This window comes from Aquarana catesbeiana, linkage group LG04, assembly GCF_042186555.1.
Source record: "Aquarana catesbeiana isolate 2022-GZ linkage group LG04, ASM4218655v1, whole genome shotgun sequence".
Classification (NCBI taxonomy): domain Eukaryota; kingdom Metazoa; phylum Chordata; class Amphibia; order Anura; family Ranidae; genus Aquarana; species Aquarana catesbeiana.
The window spans coordinates 311,172,238-311,196,709 of NC_133327.1; the positions used below are offsets into that span (position 1 = coordinate 311,172,238).

Consider the following 24,472-nt stretch of genomic DNA (forward strand, 5'->3'; position numbering starts at 1 on the left):
GATATCAGAGAACTGGAGAAAATGCAAGGAAGGGCAACCAAATTGATAAGAGCTATGGAGGAGCTTAGCTATGAGGAAAAATTAGATGAACTGAATGTATTTCCTTTTGAATATGGAGGTGATATAATCACCATGTTATACATACAGTAAGTGGTCCGTATAATTAACTTGGTGTTGAGTTATTCACTTTCAGGACAAATGGGCACTCATTACATCTGGAGGGAAAGAGGTTTAACCTCCATGTGCAGAAAGGCTTCTTCACAGACAGTGCTACTCCTTACCTAAAATCTATCTATCCACAATATCAATAGTGTATAATATTAGTGTCCACATCATATATCCACAACAATAATAGTGCTGAAATCATATATCCACAGTCCTGTATATCAGGGACTGGGAGTGAGAATTAGGCCACGCGCTTTCATCAGAGGATTGGGAAAAATCTTTTTTTTAAATATATAAATCAAGCCTCTCAGTTTATATACAAGAGAGGAATTATAAAATCTTATCTAGGTGGTATCAATCGATGTCCTGACAGAGTACAAAACATGTTGTCTAACTTTTCATCTAGTTGCTGGTGTTGTGGCAAGGAACTTGGCGCAATGTTGCATCTGTGATGGTCGTGTGAAACCATACTGGAAGGCTGTATTTAAACTTACAGCACATGTTACAGGTAATAAGCCACATGAACTACCAGAACTGGCCTTACATTCTATCTTTCCAGGATCACTACAAATGGCCAAGAAGGGTCCAATATGCTTTATCTTTGCTGCAGCCAGGGATATTATACCCAGACATTGGCATTCTAGTGTCATTCCCAGTATTAAAAAAGGGGGTCTGAACTAAATTATGCGTATATTATGCGTGAGGAATTGACAGTGAGCCTACAAGAGAAATACCCCAAATTCATAGATAAATTGGGGGCTTGGAAAGATTGCAGCACCTCAGATATTTTAAGACTGTACCTGTGATCTATCTTTTCACCACATATGAATATAAGGAACTGTGAAGGAAGCGCGTATGGAAGGGGTCCCCCTTCCTTTTTTGTTGTTTTTTTCTTTCTGTTTTTTGATTTTTGGTATTTATTTTTATGGTTGGTGGTATGGGGATTTGAGAGTCTATGCACACATAAAAACATTTATGACAAGTAGGCTCAAATTGAGCTTTTGTGTTTTCCATAAAAAAATGTTTCAATAAAGCTTTGAAAACTTCAAAAAAAAAAATATACTCCTATGGACTTGAGGATGTGCATATGTGATTTGGGAATTGTAACTATGCAGTATTACGGTTGTGAGCCTGTGGATATATGATTTGAGAATTATTTATATTGTGGATACAATATATAATTTGAACACTATACTTACACACTATTGATATTGTAAATAGATAGATTTTAGAGAAAGCGTAAGTGTGTTTCACACTTAAAGGGGCAGCTGCAATTTATTTTAATCCATTTATTTATTAACTGTTATTGGGTTGGCCCTTTGATTGATAAAGAGTATCTCTAAGCACATTAGGGAACTCAGATTTATGCACACTAGAATTGTATATGTTTATATATGCATATATGCTTTATTAACATTCTTTTAAAACAGGTAATCTTCTTATACCTTCAATTGATGGTCTGGAGTCTCTGATACAAATGCCATGTGGTTGCGGTGAACAAAACATGATTTACCTTGCCCCAGACATCTATGTTCTTCAGTACTTAGAAGCTACTAACCAAGCAACGGAGTACATAAGAGCAAGAACCATACAGAATATGCAACAAGGTATACTACTAGCTGTTTATAACTGGCCAAACAAGGTTAAGACTTATGATTCAGCCAACTTGTTTTATTCTATGTTAATTGGTGGACCAGGCTTTTACTAGACATCAGCACACTGGAGTGTAATTTAGAAGTCTTCTCAGGTCCCAAAGGGGCTCATAGTGTACTGATCCCAGAAAGGCCATGCACACCAGCTGGTACAAACGAATGGGAAACATATGTTTTTTTTTTATTAAACACTTTTGATATTTACATTAAATAAAATCCTCTGCATTTTAGCAATATATGACATTAGTTTTTTTTTGTGTTTGTTTGTTTTTGTAAACCCAGGCTATCAAAATGAATTAAATTATAGGAGAAGCGATGGTTCATTTAGTGCATTTGGAAACTCTGATTCTTCTGGAAGTACATGGTAAGCATATTGTACATCATTATATATATATATATATATATCTACCATATATATATTTTTTAATAGGACTTAACCTGTTGCCGCCTGCCCACCATGATATGACGTGATGGACTTTGAGCGGGGATATCTGAATGATGCCTGTAGCTACAGACATCATTCAGATATTTCCTTTTTCAGCCGGCGATTCCCTACACCATAAGAATGATCATAGTGGCTGTTCCACTGCTTGATCGTTCTTACGGGAGGCGAGAGGGGACGCTCCCCCCTCCCATCGCCCTCCGGTGCTTCTATTGACTCACTGCTGCAATCGGTGAGTTGGAGAATGGATCCGCCACCCCCGGATGTTGATCATAGATATTTCGGGTGGACCAGATGGTCGCCGGACTGTCTATGATCGTTGGGGCCGGGCACGATGTTATGACGTCACGCCCGGCCTCTGCATTTAAAAAAACTGCACCGCCTCGGCTGGGAGCTGTGATCAGTTTATTTATTTTTTATTTCAGGCTTCCCAGCCTAGTGGTGAGATGTGGGGTCTTATTGACCCCATGTCTCACTGTAAAGAGGACCGATCATGCCATATTCCTATTACAAGGGATGTTTACATTCTTTGTAATAGGAATAAAAGAGATCAAAATTTAGTTTTTTTCAAAAAAGTGTCAAACTAAAAAAACATTTAAAAAAAAAAAAAATAATAAAAATAAATTTTTTAAAAGCGCCCCTGTCCCCGTGTGCTTGCATGCAGAAGCGAACGCATACATAAGTCCCGCCCGCATTTGAAACCGGTATTCAAACCATACATGTGAAGTATCGAAGCGAACATTGGAGCAAGAGCAATAATTTTGTCCCTGGACCTTCTCTGTAACTCAAAACGTGTAACCAGTAAAAAAAATTCAAGCGTTGCCTATGGGGATTTTTAAGTACCGAACTTTGGCACCATTCCACGAGTGTGTGCAATTTTGAAGCATGACATGTTAGGTATCTATTTACTCGGCGTAACTTTATCTTTTACAATATGCAAAAGCATTGGGCTAACTTTACTGTTTTGTTTTTTTTAAAACACAAAACTGTTTTTTTTTCCCAAAAAAATGCGCTCGAAAAATTGCTGCGCAAATATCATGTGAGATAAAAAGTTGCAACAACCACCATTGTATTCTCTAGGGTATTTGCAAAAAAAGAACATATATAATGTTTGGGGGTTCTATATAATTTTCTAGCAAAAAAATGATGATTTTTACATGTAGGAGAGAAATGTCAGAATTGGCCTGGGTGGCAAGTGGTTAAATAATCACATGAATGTGACTTTTTCCTGCTTGTTAAAATGAGAAATCTTCTCATGTACAATTATGAGGAGATTTCTTGACCCCTCTAAGAGCATACCTATGAGTGGATATAGACTGAATAAGACTGCAATATCAGATACCCCCCACCTCACAAGATTGGGCTCAGGAAAGTATTTAGGGGGGGCTGCACCTGAAAGGTTTTTCACCTTAATGCAGAGAATGCATTAAGGTAAAAAAACTCTTTATGCCCCGTACACACGATCGGACATTCCGACAACAAAACCGTAGAATTTTGTTCGAAGGTTGTTGGCTTCAACTTGTCTTGTATACACACGGTCACACAAATGTTGGCTAACAATTACGAACGTAGTGACGAACAAGATGTACAGCGAGCCGATAAAAAGGAAGTTCAATAGTCATGTGATATCTCCATTACGAACACTAATTTTACAAGACCGAGCACTTCCGGCTCGTACTTGATTCCGAGCATGCGTGAACTTTTGTGCGACGGACTTTCGGAAAGTCCGACAAAGTTTTGTTGGCGGAAAAATTGAGAACCTGCTAGCCAACATTTGTTGGCGGAAAGTCCAACAACAAATGTTCGATGGAGCATGCAAACGGTCGGACTTTCAGCCAACAAGCTCACATCCAACATTTCCCATCGGAAAATCCGATCGTGTGTATGCAGAATAAGTCTTTACAACCACTGTAAGGATTAATAAAGGTGTTATTGAAAGCTGCTTTTTGTGCTATGCTCCAGGTACCATCAAATAGGCATAGGTAATAGTAACTGTTCCAGGCCCCCTTTCTGTCAACCCTCTTTTACTGCTTCTGTTAAATAAATGTAGCTGATGCAGTGCAATATTTAAGAGGATTCACTACTCAGTATGGCTCTCTATTTTGACCCCCCCCCATGATTTATAATGTAAAGTTAAGGCTACTACCTCCATCAATGTTGGCTAGATTGTCAAAATATATTACACCAGTACTGTCATTGCTATAATAACTTGGAGATGCTCTGTTTCTTTTTTCCTTGACTTATGCAAAGAGTGTACACACATTGGCACCAAAGTGCACCCATCATCTGCTGCTACTTTGCCTGTCCTGCTCCCGCTGGTCATATAAGTAATCAGAACCTCCTAAACACTTACCTAAGGTGCAGAAACCATTATGGCTGGTAGTACCACCAGATGCCTTGACATATGGTCAAACCGTTGGCTGAAACACCACTGGAATCCCAGAGCAGCAGTTTCTTCACAGTCAGTAGGCCCTTTCAGACTTCTGATAATTTGTATGACTGCACATGATAATATGCAATCGATTGGTTTTAGTGGTGGGATCGAAAATCTTTTTTATATAGGTGTTTCTTTTCAAAAACTTTTCATAACACTTCTGTTTTTGCAGGCTCTCAGCTTTTGTATTTAGATGTTTCCTTCAGGCTCGGCCATTTATATATGTCAATCCTGATGTATTGAATCAAACAGTGGCTTGGCTAATTCAGTACCAGGATATGAACACTGGTGTATTCTCTGAGCCTGGGCGTGTTATTCATTTGGATCTCCAGGGTGGGCTGAATGGTCCTGTCACCCTCACTGCTTATATTCTGGCCTCACTGTTAGAAGATGAATATTACAGTGTAAGTATGAAATAATGATTGTAAATACTTATTAACTCATAAACAGATCACTTAGGTACATCACTGCTGGACAGGAACACCAAAATGACCAAGTTGCAGATGGATTAATGTTATAACCAAACAAAATTTTGTAGTATTATAGCTGTAACCTATTTGCAGGCAGTTACACCCTACTTATATAGCGTGTAACTCAGCATATGAAAGTTATCTTTATATGAATCTGCTAATAGGTGAAATGGTGGTGGCAGTTTAAACATTACTCACCATTGCCCTAATTCTAGAGAAGAATTGCAATACAGTGGTAATGCAGTAAAAGTTAAAGTTATGCAATTTCATAGTTACAAAAAGTGTTTCTAAATGCTTTTCTTGTTCATGTCTTATAGCCCTTATACCGTTGTGCTCAAAATTTTGCATACCCTGACAGAAATTGTGAAATTTTGGCATTGATATTGAAAATATGACTGATCATGCCAAAAAAACTGTCTTTTATATAAGGATGGTGATCATATGAAGCCCTTTATTATCACATAGTTGTTTGGCTCCTTTTTAAATCATAATGATAACAGAAATCACCCAAATGGCCCTGATCAAAAGTTCACATACCCTAGAATGTTTGGCCTTGGTACAGGCACAAAAAGTGAGACACATACAGTACAGGTTAAAATGGCACTTAAAAGGTAATTTCCCACATCTGTGGCTTTTTAAATTGCAAGTAAGGCCTGTGTATAAATAGTTAATGAGTTTGTTAGCTTTCATATTGATGCACTGAGTAGGCTAGATACTGAGCAATGGGGGGCAGAAAAGAACCGTCAACAGACCTGCGTAACAAGGTAATGGAACTTTATAAAGATGTAAAAGGATTTAAAAAGATATCCAAAGCCTTGAATATGCCAGTTAGTACTGTTCAATCACTTACTAAGAAGTGGTAAATTTGGGGATTTCTTGCTAAAAAGCCATGGTCAGGTAGACCAAAAAGATTGCAGCCATTACTGTGAGAATAATTTGTAGAGAAACAAAGAAAAACCCACAGGTAACCTAAGGAGAAATACAGGATGGTCTGGAAAAAGACGATGTGGTTGTTTCAGGGAGCACAATATGACGATACTTGAACAAAAATGAGCTGCATGGTTGAGTTGCCAGAAAGAAACCCTTAGTGCACTAATGCCACAAAAAAACCCAGTTACAATATGCCCAACAACACCTTGACAAGCCTCACAGCTTCTGGCACACTGTAATCTGGAGTAATGAGATGAAAATGGAGCTTTATGGTCCCAATCATAAGCTCTATGTTTGGAGAGGGGTCAAGGCCTATAGCGACAAGAATACCATCCCCACTGTGAAGCATTGTGGTGACTCAGTGATGATTTGGGGGTGTGTGAGCTAAAGGCACAGGGAATCTTGTGAAAACTGATAGCAAGATGAATGCAGCATTTAATCAGAAAATACTGGCAGACAATTTGCATTCTTCTGTACGAAGACTGAGCAAGGGTTTCTCTTGGACTTTCCAGCATGACAATGACCCTAAGCACAAGACCAAGTTGATCCTCTAGTAGTTACAACAGAAAAAGGTGACAGTTCTGGAGTGGGCATCACAGTCTCCTGACCTTAAAATCAGTGAGCCACTCTAGAAAGATCTCAAACGTGCAGTTCATGCAAGACGACCAAACACTTTGCATGACCTGGCGGCATTTTGCCAAGATGAATGGGCAGCTATATTACCTGCAAGAATTTGGGTCCTCATAAACAACTATTCTAAAAGACTGCACGCTGTCATTGATGCCAAAGGGGGCAATACACAGTATTAAGAACAAAGGGTATGCAGACTTTTGAACAGGGGTCATTTTATTTGTTTATTTTGTTTTATGTTTTATGATTGTATCATTCTGTTATGACCTACAGTTTATTATGAATCCCATAGGAAATAAAAGCAATGTGTTTTGCCTGCTCACTCATGTTTTCTTTAAAATGGTACGTACTGTATATTACCATTATATAAGCAAACTTTTGAGCACAACTGTATGTGCAATATCGTAAAATAATGACTGTATTAAAAATAATTTAACAGGTTATTTACAATAGTTCCTTGTTTTGTTGATGTTAACACAAATGAAATATGTATATTTTTTAGCATCGTTATCAGTCAAACATTAATAAAGCTGTCCAATATCTTGAGAAAAAGTTTGATGAAGGGATTTCCAGCAATTATACCTTATCAGTTGTTGCATATGCATTAACACTGGCTAACAGCACCAAGGCAAATACTGCCCTGGATCAGCTCAGTTCAAGAGCTACAATTACAGGTAAGCATACTGGTCACAAAAATCAATAAAAACAGAGCTTCTATCCTTTGCCAAAATGTTAAAAAAACGTAGGCTGGAATTACACTTTAGGCCTCAGGCACACTGGACGTTTTTGGACTTTTTTACAGCTGCTGTTTTTGGCTTCAGACGTTTTTTTCTACAGTCAATAAACTCTCCAACAAGTTATCCTATGTGTCAATGCACACAACTATTATCTTATCAACTGTGTTTAGCTGGGGTGGTTTTTAGCTGTAAAAAACCTGAAAACTGGTGGGTTCTGAGAGGAGTTTCAGCTGTAAAAACGCTCTAACGTAAAAAAAAGCCCCAAAACGCAGATAAACGCTCAAAAACGTGGCTCACCAACTTTTTTTAATGTTTTTGATCCATTGGAAAAAAAAAACTGTCAAAAAACGCTAACGCTGAAACATGCTAAATTATGCTAAAAAAAGGCTGAAAAAAACCTTGAAAAACTCACTGCAAAGCTACTGGCGTTTTTACAATGTTATTATAAAGTCCAGTGTGCACGAGGCCTTCAAGTGTATGTGAAGCCACACCTTATTTTTTTATTGAGAAGGGAATGGTTAAGACCTCTTTTAGTTTTTTCTTTTAGCTGTCTGTGTATTGTTGGTAGATTTCCTTTAACTTTTTATCCCAGACACAGCAGATCTCTCTAAAGTGAGGGGATATCCCCTCTTAGACAGCTGTCTCCAAAACACTGGAAGATTTCCCCTCAATTTCTTTTCCTCTAACAACTCTAAAATGTAATATTTTCCATTACTTTCTGAACTAGAGGCAATGGTCACCAGTGCCAATACTGACCAAGAAACTGAATTGATCAAAACCACGTTTTATGTTTATGCTGAGAAGTTAAAAAAAATGATGGTCACACCGAGTATACCTTAAGTGCAAGAAGAATGTCTCTCTGTCATTCCAGTCACACACAGTTTCAAAGCTATGCAGAATGTTTAAATCTGATTGGTGACAGTGGTGAAATGAGTCCAGTTTTCAGTAAGAACCTATTGACACATCAGGCCCTTTTATAAGAAGTATATAGAAAAATCTAAAAAGTTCCTATACAAAAAATCTGTGACTGAAAGCTTGCATTTGAGTCATTCAGACCAGCCAACATAGTCCATACACAAATTACTTGCATGGAAAGCAATCAAATAAAAAAAAAAAAAACTGGAAAAATAAGTGAAAAATTAGCAACTAGCACACCCTCATGGAGCTTGTTAATTAGGTAACAGACTGCTTGAAGTTCACATCTCATATACATTATGGATATAGCGCTACCCCCAGAGGAGCCACTGAATCGTTTTTTGATTTTTCTGCACATCTGAAGAGGACACACCTCGCTTGTCCAGCACTTATTGACACACTCTGATGTGTTTCAAATATATTATTAGGCCATACATAGTCCAAAATAAGAGAATTTTAGTAAGTGTACTTATACAATCAATAAGGCAACAGCATTTCTCTTAGAGATATGGTTAAACACCTGTAGTAGTCTGACTAACAGTAATTAACAGAACTAAAGTGCATTTAACTAGCAACGGTATATAAAGACAGTCCTGACTTGATATAACAGTCTCATTTTACCCCACTGGCAAATGATTGATGGGGAAAAAATGTTGGCCAGCAAAAATGGGGCCCTTGAAGAAAGCACAATAGTTCCCAGCAGACAACAGATTAACTTGTATGATGCTGGTCTGCTACCAATGCCAGGACACCCTCTTCTCTGTCTCTGGTCATGTGCTCTGATTCAGTAAAAATCTAGTTCAAGTCAGAAAGGACATAAATTGTTGATGATCTCTCTTTCAATCCTGGTGAGACAGGCACTCTTTTCCTTGATTAGTTTTGGGAGTGTTCTCTAGTACAGTCAGATCACACTAGGCATCCAAATCATACCCTCCCAGGGAGAAGGTTCTCAGTCTCTTTGCTTCACTGAGTTTTCAACCGATTGTGGTCAGCTATGGTAGGGATCCGTTCATCCAGCAGTAGCAGCAGTCTCTGATCAGACCTCTTCTCCTGGGCAGCACAGCATCAGACAGCTCCAGCAAACTCTGGCCACACTCCACTATTACTCCTACTCCACTATTACTGTTTTACTGCAACCTTATGGTGCTCTCTTTCAGCTGCTCAGCAGCAACACATAGTCCCCACAGTGGGTTCCTCTCTCCATTCTGCACGTTGGTGGCACAACAAACCTCCCTTTCTCCAGCAGCTTAGGTCAACGTCCCCTTGCTCTGTTGCATCAGCCAATCACAGTCCTCTGGACCCATCCAAGATGATTGCCCCCTGCACTGGAGACTTTCCTTGATGAGCATTACAAAGTGGTCTCCTTAAATATGGGTGCAGCACTTCTGCATTCATGAATATTTGGTTTAACCCACACTGCAGAAGGATAATACAGCAGCAACAAGGGGAGAAGTTCCACAGCAGTTATTAGCCATAGTCCAGGTTACATTTATAAAGTCCTTTCCTTTAAATATAAACACAATAGACTAATTACATATTTTAGTGACTGGCAGCTGGTCAACAAGGAGAAACATTGTGTAATAGGCATGCCACAAGATACAAATGGAAATTTCAAGTGACTGACTGGGACTGTTATCTGTAGTATTGTCTGGCTCTTCAAAACAGAAAGTTTGACTTGGGCTGCATAAGGACAGATCTGTCCTGGAACGGAACATCTAATGTGTCTGCTTGTATAATAAGGATAGCAAAACGTTAAAATATTTGTTTATAGCAAGATAAAGGCATTTATACTAATTAGGCTAACAATCAGACAGATTAAGGTATATAAAATGATTTCCTATTTTCCTGTACATAATATATATATATATATATATATATATATATATATATATATATATATATATATATATATATACAGTATCTCACAAAAGTGAGTGCACCCCTCATACAGCTTGTATAACAGTGTAAATTTGCTGTACCCTCAAAATAACTCAACACACATTAATGTCTAGACCACTGGCAACAAAAGTGAGTACAGCCCTAAGTGAAAATGTCCAAATTGGGCCCAATTAACCATTTTTCCTCCCCAGTGTCATGTGACTCGTTAGTGTTACAAGGTCTCAGGTGTGAATGGGGAGCAGGTGTATTAAATTTGGTGTTATCGCTCTCACTCTCTCATACTGGTCACTGGAAGTTCAACATGGCACCTCATGAACTCTCTGAGGATCTGAAAAAAAGAATTGTTGCTCTACATAAAGATAGTCTAGGCTATAAGAAGAAGAAGAAAAACTGAGCTGCAGCACGGTGGCCAAGACCATACAGCGGTTTTACAGGACATCTTCCACTCAGAACAGGCCTCGCCATGGTCGACCAAAGAAGTTGAGTGCATGTACTCAGCGTCATATCCAGAGGTTGTCTTTGGAAAATAGATGTATGAGTGCTGCCAGCATTGCTGCAGAGGTTGAAGGGGTGGGGGGGTAGCCTGTCAGTGATCAGACCATACGCCGCACACTGCATAAAATTTGTCTGCATGGCTGTCGTCCCAGAAGGAAACCTCTTCTAAAGATGATGCACAAGAAAGCCCACAAACAGTTTGCTGAAGACAAGCAGACTAAGGACATGGATTACTGAAACCATGCCCTGTGGTCTGATGAGACCAACATAAACTTATTTGGTTCAGATCGTGTCAAGCGTGTGGCGGAAACTAGCTGAGGAGTACATAAACAAGTATGTCTTGCCTAAAGTCAAGCATGGTGGTGGGAGTATCATGATCTGGGGCTGCATTAGTGCTGCCGGCACTGAGAAGCTACAGTTAATTGAAGGAACTATGAATGCCAACATGTACTGTGACATACTGAAGCAGAGCATGATCCCCTCCTTTTGGAGATTGGGCCGCAGGGCAGTATTCCAACATGATAATGACCCCAAACACACCTCCAAGACGACCACTGCCTTGCTAAAGAAGCTGAGGGTAAAGGTGATGAACTGGCCAAGCATATCTCCAGACCTAAACCCTATTGAGCATCTGTGGGGCATCCTCAAATAGAAGGTGGAGGAGTGCAAGGTCTCTAACATCCACCAGCTCCGTGATGTCATCATGGAGAAGTGGAAAAGGACTCCAGTGGCAACCTGTGAAGCTCTGGTGAACTCCATGCCCAAGAGGATTAGGGCAGTGCTGGAAAATAATGGTGCCCACACAAAATATTGACACTTTGGTCCTAATGTGGACACTTTCACTTAGAGGTGTACTCACTTTTTTTGCCAGCGGTTTAGACATTAATGGCTGTGTGTTCAGTTATTTTGAGGGAACATCAAATTTACACTGTTATACAAGCTGTACACTCACTAATTTACATTGTAGCAAAGTGTAATTTCTTCAGTGTTGTCACATGAAAAGATATAATAAATAATTTACAAAAATGTGAGGAGTGTACTAAATTTTGTGAGATACTCTATATTCAGTAAAATAACTATCCAGACTCTACCGCTTTTACATGACTAAATAAAGCTGTTTTATTATACAGGATCATCTAAGTACTGGTCCTCACCTCGTGACAACGCATTCTACTACTGGATGCCACAGACATCAGATATTGAAACTGCATCTTATGCCTTGCTTTCCTACTATCATCAGAATAAGATTGAAGATGGAATTCTTGTCATGAAATGGCTGAGTCAGCAAAGGAACCACCTTGGTGGTTTTATATCCACACAAGTAAGGCATATTTTCTGTGAATGGCTGTAGTACCCTTGTCTTGTTCTCAAAGATTGGCAAAGGTTTCAGATTAGTGTCACTAACACCAGCCTACCCCTATAGTACCACTGACCTGTGCTGGAATGATAAGTGAATAGCAAAAAAAATGCCCACATCCACTCCTGCTTTTAAATTTGCTGGATCAAGTTCGCCAATCCACTAGTGATTAAAACTGTCATATGTCTGGAATACGTTGAGTACACTGGGGATACAGATTGATATCTGAAGGGATGAATGGCCTCCAGTAAGTAGGCCTATGCAATGTTAATACCATCCTATATGCCCCTCAACAGCAAGTAGGGAAGTTCTCTAAAAACAATAGAAATGTCCTTTCAAAATCACTAGCATGGATCTCTTCTTGATTGGTGCCCCAAGCAATGGTGCAGAAATATGTGTTGCACTACCCCTTTACTTACCTGGGGCTACTGGTAAGTATCGGGTTCTCCAGTGATGACTTCCCCTATACCTTAACCCAACACACAAATAGTGATAAATGATCTTTATTAAAATAGCAATAACCCACGTGTGGAAGCAACTAGGTAAACATGTTTCATAATAGTGGGGTCAACATGTTATTAACCACCAAAATATAAAGTCGTATTCCTGCAGAGCACTGTACCCAGCTCCCAAAAAGGAGAACTGACATTCTGAAGTGACAGCTGCTTCCAACTGCTGTATCTTCATGGACAGTTTCTCCTGTCCTAGACTTTTAAAGGTGGGAGAAATCAGGTTTTTTATTTTTTTTACAAACTGTGAAAATATGGATGGTTGGCAACTCTGATCTAATGCCCATTAGGGACTTCTCACTCTGCAACACAACACTATCCTCTCTCTCTCCCACTTCCTGCAACTTAGCCCCTCTTTCTTTCTCATGGATGGGGTTAAGTCCGACTGCTCAGAAAGGCAGCCAATCTGAGTACTGTTCTCAGATATGTAGCAAAATGGCTGCAGTTTCTCCTTAAAATAGTAATTGGACAGGGCTGCATGTGGATGGGTTTATGTACAATATACCTTTCATTAATATGGATAAATGATTGCTTAATTGTGATAAAAACAAAATGAAAAGAAAGAAAAAAAGAGAACTAACCTGTGAAAAATATACCTGTATATGTGACATGTGACTAACATTTAATGTCTCTTTTTTCCTTAAGGACACAATTATGGCTTTACAGGCTCTGTCCAAATTTATGCTTCTTGCCCCAGCTAATGAAACATCACTCACTCTCTCTGTTACTGGGTTAACTGCAAGGAAGCCAGAAGTATTTCAGGTCAACAGTGAAAATCTCATGGTTTTACAAAGCAAGCAGGTAACTTATTTTGTAAAGTAACATTACTAATCAGATTACATATAAATTAACAGCACTGTTCTTCAGTTGTGGTGAGATAGCCTAATTTACAGTCACCATAGCTTCGCAGACAGTGACTCAATCCGAATTTTATGTAGCAATAACTCTCGGCGGAGCTGCTGGTTTAAGCGGGCTGTTACCTTCACTCTCCTTCCCTCTGTTTCAACGGCACCGGGTCTAGGGCTCCGTTGAGTTTACCTCTGGACAATACACGCACCAACACTTGAGTACGTTTTTAATGCTTTATTGAACAATTAACGAAGGAAGTAGCAGGAAAGAGGCAGAAGGGAAAACTTCAGGGAAAGCTCAAATACCTTTCAGTAGGTTTCTTGACAAATGTCCTTTAGAGTTGAATATTACAATAGAATGCACTCCCCTCGTGGGACACACTCTCTGCTCGCCTGGATAGGCCTCTCTCACTTGCCTAGCAGCCAGTACGCAGCACGAACAAAAGTCTCTGCCACAGACTTGCTTGGGATAAACCCGTACGATCCTCTGCCACAGGATGTATTGGTTTTGTGGTGAATGTCAGTCACAGTGCTTGAACCTTTAAGCCAAACCTGGCAACACTATGCTGTAAAGTTACTTTAGGATATGTCCTCCAACTGAGTCACCAGGCCCCTCTCCAGACCAGCACTCTGCATGATCCTTCCATGATGGGTCCTCCTCTGGGATCTTCTCGGTTGTCCAGCTTCTTTACTCTGGATAGACAGCTCAGGACCATTCCTCGGCTGCTGTGGAAGGCCCCAGACAAGCTTCTGGGCCCACCCATGCGCCGCAGCGGCGGGGGCCTCCGGAACGGAGGACCACGAGATAGCACTCTAACGCATACCTGTCGGCCAGGAGGGACAGCAGGTGGCTGTAAAAAACCCCAAAACATGGCGTCTGTCCCATATATACCCTCTCCCAGAATGCAACTCGGAGGACCAACTCCACCGAGTTGTCTCCGGGACAGAAGAGCATCCATACGCTTTGACACGTTGCCTTTCCAACACTAGCCGATAGTAACAACGACACCCACCGGCCCAGTATGGAAACACACGCAACGTCAGCCAAGCTGGAACAGAGGCAAATCTAACTTCACCTAACGAGCAATTTGCTAAATTTACCTATCAGATGGTAGATCGCAAATCTACCAGCGCTACATATATATTACAGATTGTAGAAAGCTTTAATCCAAAAATTTGTGCAGATCATAAAAGATGAACATCAGTCAAAGTGTGTCCAACCCCAGCAGAATACAGTGCATGTGTTGTATGGATGCTAAAGCATGAAGTAGAAAGGTGGGACTAACTACATAGAGTATCCCCTAGCTACTGTGTGAGGTAGGGAAACAATTATTAAAGGCAAAGAAAACAGAAAATGCATGTGTAACATGATAAGCACAATGGCAAAAAAAAAAACACAAATACACTTTGGGTTTAATACATAAATGCCAACTTATGTTTTTTTTTTTTTAATGTCAGATTGAAGTTTCCCAACCACTTTCAATCAATGTTACTGCTACTGGAAGAGGACTGGCTGTTGTACAGGTACCTAACTAAAACAAACTGTTACATGCAAGGTTTACTCACAGCAAAGAGAAATCTGTAAATGTAAAAAAATAGGAATCAATCCAAATTTTTGGTAGAGGACATTGGCTCTTCTCAGGCATACTGCCTTCTGTTTGGTGTTGAGTTTGAATACTCATCTAATTAACACTGCCTATGCTCATTGTAGTGTGCAATCTTGTTTCGGGCAGAGTTTTATTTGACCTGCAGTAAGTGAATACAGTAGAAACATTAAAATAATAGGATATGTACGCAAAAACCCACAAACAGGGTCAAATTAACATCTCACAAAACTGGTGCCTTACATACCATCCATCAACACTGTTGTACTAAAAACCATGCCTTTTTTTGTGCTAATAAAAACTCTGAGACAAACATATGCTAAAATAAATATAATTCAAAAAATGTAATTCTGTTATTTACAAAGCATCAACCAAATACAGTCTCTTGGACATAAAAGCATGAAAGCCACACAAAAATATAAACCAACAATATCACATATTATATATGTAGCACTGACCCCCGAAGGAGCTGATGATATTTGATTGGGCCTGTACTCTGCCTTTCCAGCCCCAATAAATTTGCTCAACCCGCTTGACACAGCTGTGGAATAGTGTTGGTGTGAAGCCTGACAATAAGGACAACCCCACAATATACAATATACAATATAATGTACCTTTACCAGTACCTGGGTATACGTTGCTTCACCTGTAGGAAAAGGAACAACGCTTTACACCAATTGTAATTAACCAGAGTATAATTTTACTATGACTGGTATAAACAATAGTTACAAAAACTGAACTGCCACACAAACATAATGTGACAATACAATGAACATTTACAACTTATTAGTATATAAAGGTTTCTTGGATGACCTCTGCAAACGTGTCTCCAAGTGGGACCAATGCTCAGAGTGACAGTGCCTTGACACTGGGCACCTTCCCACTTCCAGCACGCTGCACTAAGCACAGTAAACACAATGTTATCAAACACAGTACAGTACAATTTGCTCAAGAGCTCCCCTGAGGTATGATGCAGTCCCGTGTTACTATAACTGAATGCAAAGCCCCTCAGTGGAAGATGCAGTATTTGGTCTTCTGCTAGCTATTATACTGCAGTGTCTGTAATCCAAGCATTTTAACAAGCAAAGAAGTAGTATAAACTGATGTTTTAAACTGTTCTTGTATACCACACTTAACTGCCTCCGGTATAGTTGTCTCTGAACCGCACAGTGTTGGTGTCTCAGTGAAATATAGGCTTGAGGCCTGCTTAGAGTCAGTCTATTTGAGTGAGACCCCTCTGCGGAACTGCAGGTCTCAGTAACACTGGGGTATGAGTCTAAGTGTGTGAGTGCATTAAACAACGTTGGGTGATAGCCCTCTCACCACACCAGGCCTGGAAAGTTGGAAACCTCCTCTCCGATTGTCTCAGTCCTGCTATCAGACAGCTTCATCACGCTACTCCGCTCCGCAAGATGACCGGGACCCTCAAATGGCTCCGTCAGGCGTCTCTGGATCCTTCTCGATCCCATCGCACTGTTTCTCCAGCACATTGGTGTAAGGCAGAGTGGCTGGTTGTTCCGCTCCGTGAGATGTAGGCCGCGCTCTCTCTGGAACACCTCCTCACAGATCCTTGTAGGCAGGCCACGCGTCCAGAAAAGAAAGAAAATGGCCATGCTGGACCTTTTATATCCTATCCAGCATGCAGTTCAGCCACTCGGTGTTCATGAGTAGGTGTGTGGGCATTCTGGGTAGGTAAGTGCTTTTACAAAGTAAATAATTAAGTCACTTCCTGTATGGGTTCCATGTGCAAGATTAACAAGTCTATTCATAAGTACACCAGTAGGGGGAGCCAAATACTAATTTATAACATTGCCCATTGTTTAACATTACAGGGCATTAGAAGGCAAAAATACCAGCGCTACATATATAAAAAATATAACATAATATACCAGAACAATGTACCAAAACCAGACTGAATAATATCCTCATACTATATATATATGTCTCTTACTGGAGTTGGAAATCATTTTGTTTTTATCTTCTGTCAATGACATGTGGTTTAGATATTTTCAATTCTTTCTTGACAAGAGAGGCTTATAGTCTTAGGCTTCATGCACATGGGCATATGAATTTTTGCTGCATTTATTCTGCAAGAATTTGGCCAAAAAAATGTCTCTAATGTAATGTGTTTACAGCATTTATCTGTGTATGGCGTTTATAGGCGCATGAATGTTAAGTCATGGGACTTCAGGTGTCAGGCAATGACCAGCAAGCATGCACATACTAGAATAAAAACTAACGCCCACATTTTTGGGATTAAAATTGGCCATGGCCTGGTTTATTGTTTTAAACAAATTTTTTAATCATAACATCAACTTTATTCACATCAAATAATTTTTCTCAACCAAAATTACTCAGAAATAAACCATACTCAACCCATCCATTAAGACTCAAGCTGACTCAGCATTTATTTTTAACTATTTTCTTCCATCTCCCTTTTGATTTACCACACCAAAGGGAGCCGCCACATAAACCGGGGGGGGGGATTGGGAGGGGAGCTCTGCGCACTGTATCTTCTCTAGCGACTGGCAGAAAACCCTGGAAGACAGCACCTTAAATAGGCCTAAAAACCCTTCCAAAAAGTCATGAAAGGTCACCTGACCCTAATTGACCAATCCCTACGTGACCTACTGGCGTTCCAGGACCTTCTTTGTCTCATGACCCTAATTGGCCAATTAGAATAAGCCCTATTCAAAATCTCTATAAAATCGTAAAAAATGCAGACGCCGCGGTCCCATGAGGTAAAGTTTGGCCCAAAAAGGCTTCCCCCTTTTTTCTCTATTCTTTTGGCTAGAATTTAAATTTATTCTAGACCGTATAATAAAGTCAGCCTCATGCACATATTTATGCTCCCCGAACATAGCTTTTTTTTTTATGCCCCTGAATGCTGTGCTCAAATACATACAAAAGTAGAAACATAGAAAAGTGAAGGCAGAAAAAAGTCGGAGTCTCTAGTCCATAGAGTCTGCCCGTTAATATTCTAATAAAAACCTTCATGTTGCTTAGCCATATTAAATAATATGCAACTGTGTTCATGGGCATAAAAAAAAAATACCAGACTACCCTAACATCGGCATTTTTACTATCTGTGTGCATGAGGCCTTATTGGCTTGTAGCTTACATGACGCACACTCTTTTTTTTTGTGCTAATATGCATTGCTTGTTATGCCTGAGTTCTATGGTGTTATTTTTGCTTGTATTCCCAGGTGTCTAGTGAGTTTGGTAGAACAAAAGATTATAGCGCACACATACAAAATGTCACTTAAAATCCTACAAGGCTAGTGAGTTTGGTTGACACATACTTTATGGACCTACTGTTTTTCTAATAAATGAATAATGTAAAATTGATAGTTCATTGATGACTAACATAGTCTTTACAAAATCTTGGAAGAAGTGAACTACCTGGACTAGAGAACCCGCAGTCATACAGGGGCAGCGATGTCACTTTCTGAACTGTTGGGGTGCTTCTCTTCTAATTCCAGTTAGTCGCTGCAGCATCTGAGGTCTGACAAGAGGGCAATATTTCTACAGTTTGTTAAAAACAACAGATTTTTCTAAAGTTTTACTAATTTGTTCATTTTTTTTTTCACGGACCGTTTGACGGGGTAGAGGGTCCTTATAACTAGTACCCTTTCAGTAGTGGTGCCTGTAGCCACACCTCTAGCTTTCCTGTTGGAAGATCAGACCCTAATAAATAAAAATGTAAAATTATCTGCAATTTGAAAATGCAGCAACATTTGAGTATTTTAAAGCAGTAGTTTATTTTTTTAATGTGTACTTACAGGTAAGCTTATAATAAGGCTTACCTGTAGGTACAGTTAATATCGCCTAAATGTGCACTAGGAGATATTCACAATGGCAGCAGCCAATGACTTCACTGGCACATGTGCGTGTGTCTGCATTCAGGGTGTTAATGCAGATAGTGCTGAGCCGCGATTGTGACTCCCCTGTGCAGGCACGGGAGTGATGTCATCAACGCCTGGCCATTTAAATGGCCAGAGAGCGCGAACCCAGGAAGAAGACTAGGTGAAGATGGAACATGACAGAGTGCCACTGGAGGGCTCTGTTTACAAGGTATATCTGCCATAATGTGCTAGTATGATATGCATACTAGAACATTATTGCATTAACCTGCAGGGGGCCCTCTTTGTTTTTGCACTGGAGTTTACTACTGCTTTAATAATACTGTCAGCAGCAATGACTTACATTTTGTAGTATACAGTATATAAGTATTTGAAAACTCCCCAGAGTTTGAAATATTGGTCATCTGGAAAATCTGTGGTGTAAAGTATGTTGTTAAAAAAAAAAGCAAAAACAAAAAACTTTCTTAAAGTGGCCCTGTGCTTTGCCCATGTAGTTCTGTAAAAAAAAGCCTATTTTTAGCAAAGCAGTAAGCACATTAGCAGCAGCCTAAAATATCCACTGCCTGGCTTTAGCTTTGAAATAACAATAGGTAATATTTTTATATACCTGACTAGAATAAATAGAATATACACAAAACAAATATATCTCCTTCAATGTAATAATCTACTTAAATTGAACAACATACACCAATATGCCTGAGAAAAAAAAATCAGTTAAGCATTTCATATTTTAGTATATTAAGTGGTAAAGAAAAGCATTTTGATTATTTGCTAAGAATCTCATATTTCAGGACAGCTGAACCCAAACCTCTGCACTGACATGTTTTTTTTTATTAATTTCATATTGCAGCTCAATGTAATATATAACCTAAAAGCAACCTCCAGGCATAGGAGTGCTGCCATATCAGAAGCTTTCTCGTTAAAAGTCTCAGTGGAAGAAGACACAAAGAGCACTGATCGTCTTAATGCAGAAATATGCACAAGGTATGTCAATTAAACATCCTCAAAGGCAGGATTACAGGATTGTTTTTCCTTTTATTTTTACCCACCTTCAATAATTTAATAGCTGTTATTACATGTAGTTTTAAGGATGAAAGAAAAAGTCCTTAAAGTAGTTCTGACCCTAATAAAAATAAACACATACAAATAAACATATAAAGGAAAGGATTCATTAAAGCTGGAAAAAAATAAAATAAACATTAATAGAGTTGATGCTAGATGCTAATACTATTAAGCAGAATTACTCTGTAATTTCTGCAGTAAATGAGCAGAAGGGCAAATCTAATTAATTGCTTTAGGCAACAACTCCTCAACTCATGTTAGGTTTTTTTCTGCTGTTTTAATGAATGGGGCCCAAATATTACACTCACTGTGCATTGCGGTAAATTGATAAAACATTTTCATTGTTTTGTGCTGCTTTCAACAAAGGACATTTCCTTTTTGGCAACGCATTTACAATTTTACAACACATTATGGTGCCATTTATTTAGAATACAGGTGGGCAATGCAATGATGGGGTGCACCAAAATGCACATGCTGTTAGAAGAAGCACATGCATTTAGGGGGTGATTCACACCAGATGTGGTCGAATTTGGCGAGATTTCAGTGCAGTGTCCAGGTTCCCAGCATTGCGCTGAAGTGGTTTGCGGGCAGTGCGAACTGAAAAAAGTACTGCTTGCAGTACCTTCTTTCAGCACAGTGTGAGGCACCACCTTGCACCGCCATTGTGACATTTCAATAAAGTTTGTTTAAAAACAGTGCGATGATCCTGCTGAACCACACCACACACCAGCCCTTGCGTTACAATGTAGTGGCTGGTATGAATGCACCCTAAAAATACATCTTGGCAGATTTTATTGATCACATACCAGCAATAATTGAGGTTTTTATATTTTACTAGAGTTAAAGGCTAAGTTCACATTTTCCAGAAAATAGCCTATGCAGTCAAGGGGCCCCAGTAGATATTAGAAAACTACTCAGCTTTGTAAAATAGTTATTAGTTTTATTTTCATACCTGTAGGCCATTTGGGCCAACCCTAGAAGCCCAGCTGAAAAATCCTAGTTAGAAATCCCCACATCCTGCCTTGTTGCTAGAAAGACCAGTGGTTATTCTCATTCTAGTGACAAGGCAGGGTGTGAGGATTGCTTACTAGGAGTTTTTTGGCTAGGCTTCTGGGGGGACCCCAGATAGCCTACATGTATGACAATAAATTTAATAAACATTTTACAGAGCTGCAGAGTTTTCTTTTTTTATATATCCACGGGGGGCCTCTAGACTACATAAGCTATTTCATGTAAAAGGGGAACTTAGCTTTTAAACAAGAGAAATAATATTGGAATGGCTGTCTTCAAGAAGCAAGACATATGCACATGCATAACACCATTTTTTTTCTTTTCAGCTATCTGGGAAAATTTAATCAAAGTGGCATGGCCATCCTAGAAGTTGGATTTGTAAGTGGATTTACCATGAGCCCGGAAGGAATCCCTGTCAGTGAATTAATTAAGAGAGTTGAGACACATAATGAGGGAGTTCACATTTACCTTGATTCGGTGAGTGTTCTTTTTCACTTAAAAAGGTAAAGGTAGAAAATGGATATGTGCCATGAGCCCGCTAACAGACTAGCAAGTGAGTTTAGCAAAGAGCACATATTTTGGTATGATGATGTTTTAGGGCAGAGGTGCTTAGTCTTCTTTGTTATGCCCCTATACATATGTACCTGGTTTTGACAGGTGCCCGCTCCCACTTCCAGGTGATCTCGCCGCGGCAAACACACCTGGAAGCTTGGCCCCCCTCCTCCTTCCCTCGCCACTGGACTATTCACGCATGCCCTGTAGGAAACCAGCCTTGGAGCCACAAGGCTTCACTGCCGGTTTTCACTTAGCCAAGATAATGGCGGCAGTACCCGAGAGCCGATTGAAAAGTTGGCTCGGGTGAAGACATCATTGGATTCGTGGACAGGTAAGTGTCCTAATAATAAAAGTCAGCAGCTACAGCATTTGAGCAAATTGAAGATATATGCTGATTGGTTACCGTGCACAATGGCTCCAGATTCTGTCTACTCCAGTTTTATTAAATTCAGCCTATTGTGTATGTGTGCTCATTTGCTTATCTATCTATACTCCTGCCATTGCTGGCTTTCTTCTAAAAATGCAAGATGCCTGGCTGTTTTGGACTTATTATGTTTCAGTCACAGTCCCAGAACAAGTATGTTATAGAGGAGTGTCAGAAAAATGTCAGAAGTACTGTACTTAGCCCTATACTTGTTCCAGGTCATCAACTCAGACAGCATTGAAGCCAAAGCATCTAAAAGACAGTCAGGGAAGTAGTATTCTCAAAGGAGAGTTTAGTAATGGCAGACTTGATTAATATCTCACAACAGTGTCCCTTTAAATAATTGGTTTAGCTTTGTGTCTTATAAGAAATGTTGTATAGTATATAGCAATAACTAGTTAGAAACACTCTGAAGACTTTTTGGTTCAGGGGCTCAACAATGTTGTGGTAAGAGAAGAATTGTCCCCTGTTTGAGCTATTGCATTATGCATTTTATATGCCTTGCTCTGTACCAAGATTTACATTTTTTTTAACTATTGTCAAACTCCAAAGCTTTGGACATTAAAAAAACAAAAAAGCAAAGCCTTTTTTTGTATATCCTAATATTGTATTTACCTTTATTATGTTTTCTCCACTAGAATAAAGTCTGGCTTTGCCAGTAGATAGAGGATCTGCGGGGCAGGGGTTGAGTTCTATTAGCCTATTAGCCTTCCTCCACTAATCCCACCATTCCCAAATTGCTTGCTTGCTTCTTCCTATTTTCTAAACTCGCAACTCTACCACTGTTACACGTGTCACTAGCCACCTGTATATTGCTAGAGCTTGACTATTTCAAAAGTTAGACTATTATGGCTATTACTATGACTAAACACCTGGGAAATAATGTTACAGCTTCATCTAGGTTACTATTATGTAAAATGAACCATTGGATGAAAGAGTAGTTTGTAGGAATAAGAAGTGTTAAGGAGATGCCCTAAGAGCAGTTACCGTGAAATTCAAAGGTATACACTTTGCTAGGCATTTCACAAAACAAAACAAAAAAGGCTTAAGAGATATTGAAGTCTTGTTTTCTTTTTCGTTTAATAATAACAAACATGTTATACTTACCAGCCCAGATTCGCCTCTTTTCAGGCACTTTGCTGGCGCTACTGGCCCCCTCTCTTCTGCCCGAGTGCCCCCACAGCAAGCAACTTGCTATGGAGGCACCTGAGCCGCTGCTCTGTGTGTCTATTCAGACACAGAGCCACTGTCCGGCCCCGTCCCCTATCTCTCCTCATTGGCTTACTGACATTGATTGACAGCAGCGGGAGCCAATGGCACCCCACTACTGTCTCAGCCAATGAGGAGGGAGAGTCCCGGACAGCCGAGATTCTCATGCAACATCGCTGGATTGAGATGGGGCTCAGGTTAATATTAGGAGGGCTGAGGGGGGCCACTGAACACAGAAGGTTTTTTAACTTAAGGCATAGAATGCACTTTAACAACTTCCTGAAATATGTTTTTTAATGTTAAATTAATTGTATAAATTGAAGATCATATTTGATGCTGTAAAATAGTTTGAACATTCTATGATAAATGTAAGGCAAAACTGGGATAATATACTTAACATGATTACATTTTAGGTGACAGCAAAGCAAGTATGTGTTCCTGTCTCAATGATACGCTCTTCAAAAGTAGCCAGCTCCCAAGATGCATTGGTCAAAATATATGATTATTACAACCCAAGTAAGTAACCGTTTTTTTAAAAAATATAGTTGAATTCAATAAGCATTTCTTTAAAGGAATAGACACGTTATCCTATTGATATAAATAAAAAATAACAGTAATATTAATATTTGGTAAAATTACATTACCATTCTCGTTCTTTAAACTTTATTTCTGCAAAAAGGAAGGTTAAAGTGACAGTAAACAATATCCTTTTTTTTCCTAAAATAATTCTAACACCTTCACTACTTAATGGGCCCATAAAATAATTTTTCATTAAATCACTACCTACTGTGTTTATCTGTCTCCTTGTAATGTCTTCCATGAACCTTCTTGTGGACAGGTACAGTCTACTTTCTCCCCTGCAGGCGGCGCTTTTCCACAGTAGGTGAGGTTGAAAAAAGACATGAGTCCATCAAGTCCAACCTATGTGTGTGATTATATGTCAGTATTACATTGTATATCCCTGTATGTTGCAGTAGTTCAGGTGCTTATCTAATAGTTTTCTAAAACTATCAATGCTCCCCGCTCAGACCACCGCCTGTGGAAGGGAATTCCACATTCTTGCCACTCTTACAGTAAAGAACCCTCTACGTAGTTTAAGGTTAAACCTACTTTATTCTAATTTTAATGAGTGGCCACGTGTCTTGTTAAACTCCCTTCCGCAAAAAAGTTTTATCTCAATTGTGGGGTCACCAGTATGTTATTTGTAAATTGAAATCATATCCCCTCTCAAGCGTCTCTTCTCCAGAGAGAATAAGTTCAG

General features: G+C 39.4%; 1 protein-coding gene across 1 annotated transcript in view; it reads left to right on the forward strand.

Moving 5' to 3' along the window:
• LOC141140045 (CD109 antigen-like) overlaps positions 1-24,472 on the forward strand; it is a 121,121-nt gene that overhangs the window by 87,050 nt on the left and 9,599 nt on the right. Inside the window, exons 23-32 of the mRNA XM_073626807.1 lie at positions 1,596-1,772; positions 2,100-2,181; positions 4,866-5,097; positions 7,226-7,397; positions 11,900-12,090; positions 13,281-13,436; positions 14,942-15,007; positions 19,801-19,934; positions 21,350-21,500; positions 23,625-23,727. Coding sequence (XP_073482908.1) covers positions 1,596-1,772; positions 2,100-2,181; positions 4,866-5,097; positions 7,226-7,397; positions 11,900-12,090; positions 13,281-13,436; positions 14,942-15,007; positions 19,801-19,934; positions 21,350-21,500; positions 23,625-23,727 — 1,464 coding nt within the window. The remainder of the gene's footprint in view (positions 1-1,595; positions 1,773-2,099; positions 2,182-4,865; positions 5,098-7,225; positions 7,398-11,899; positions 12,091-13,280; positions 13,437-14,941; positions 15,008-19,800; positions 19,935-21,349; positions 21,501-23,624; positions 23,728-24,472) is intronic.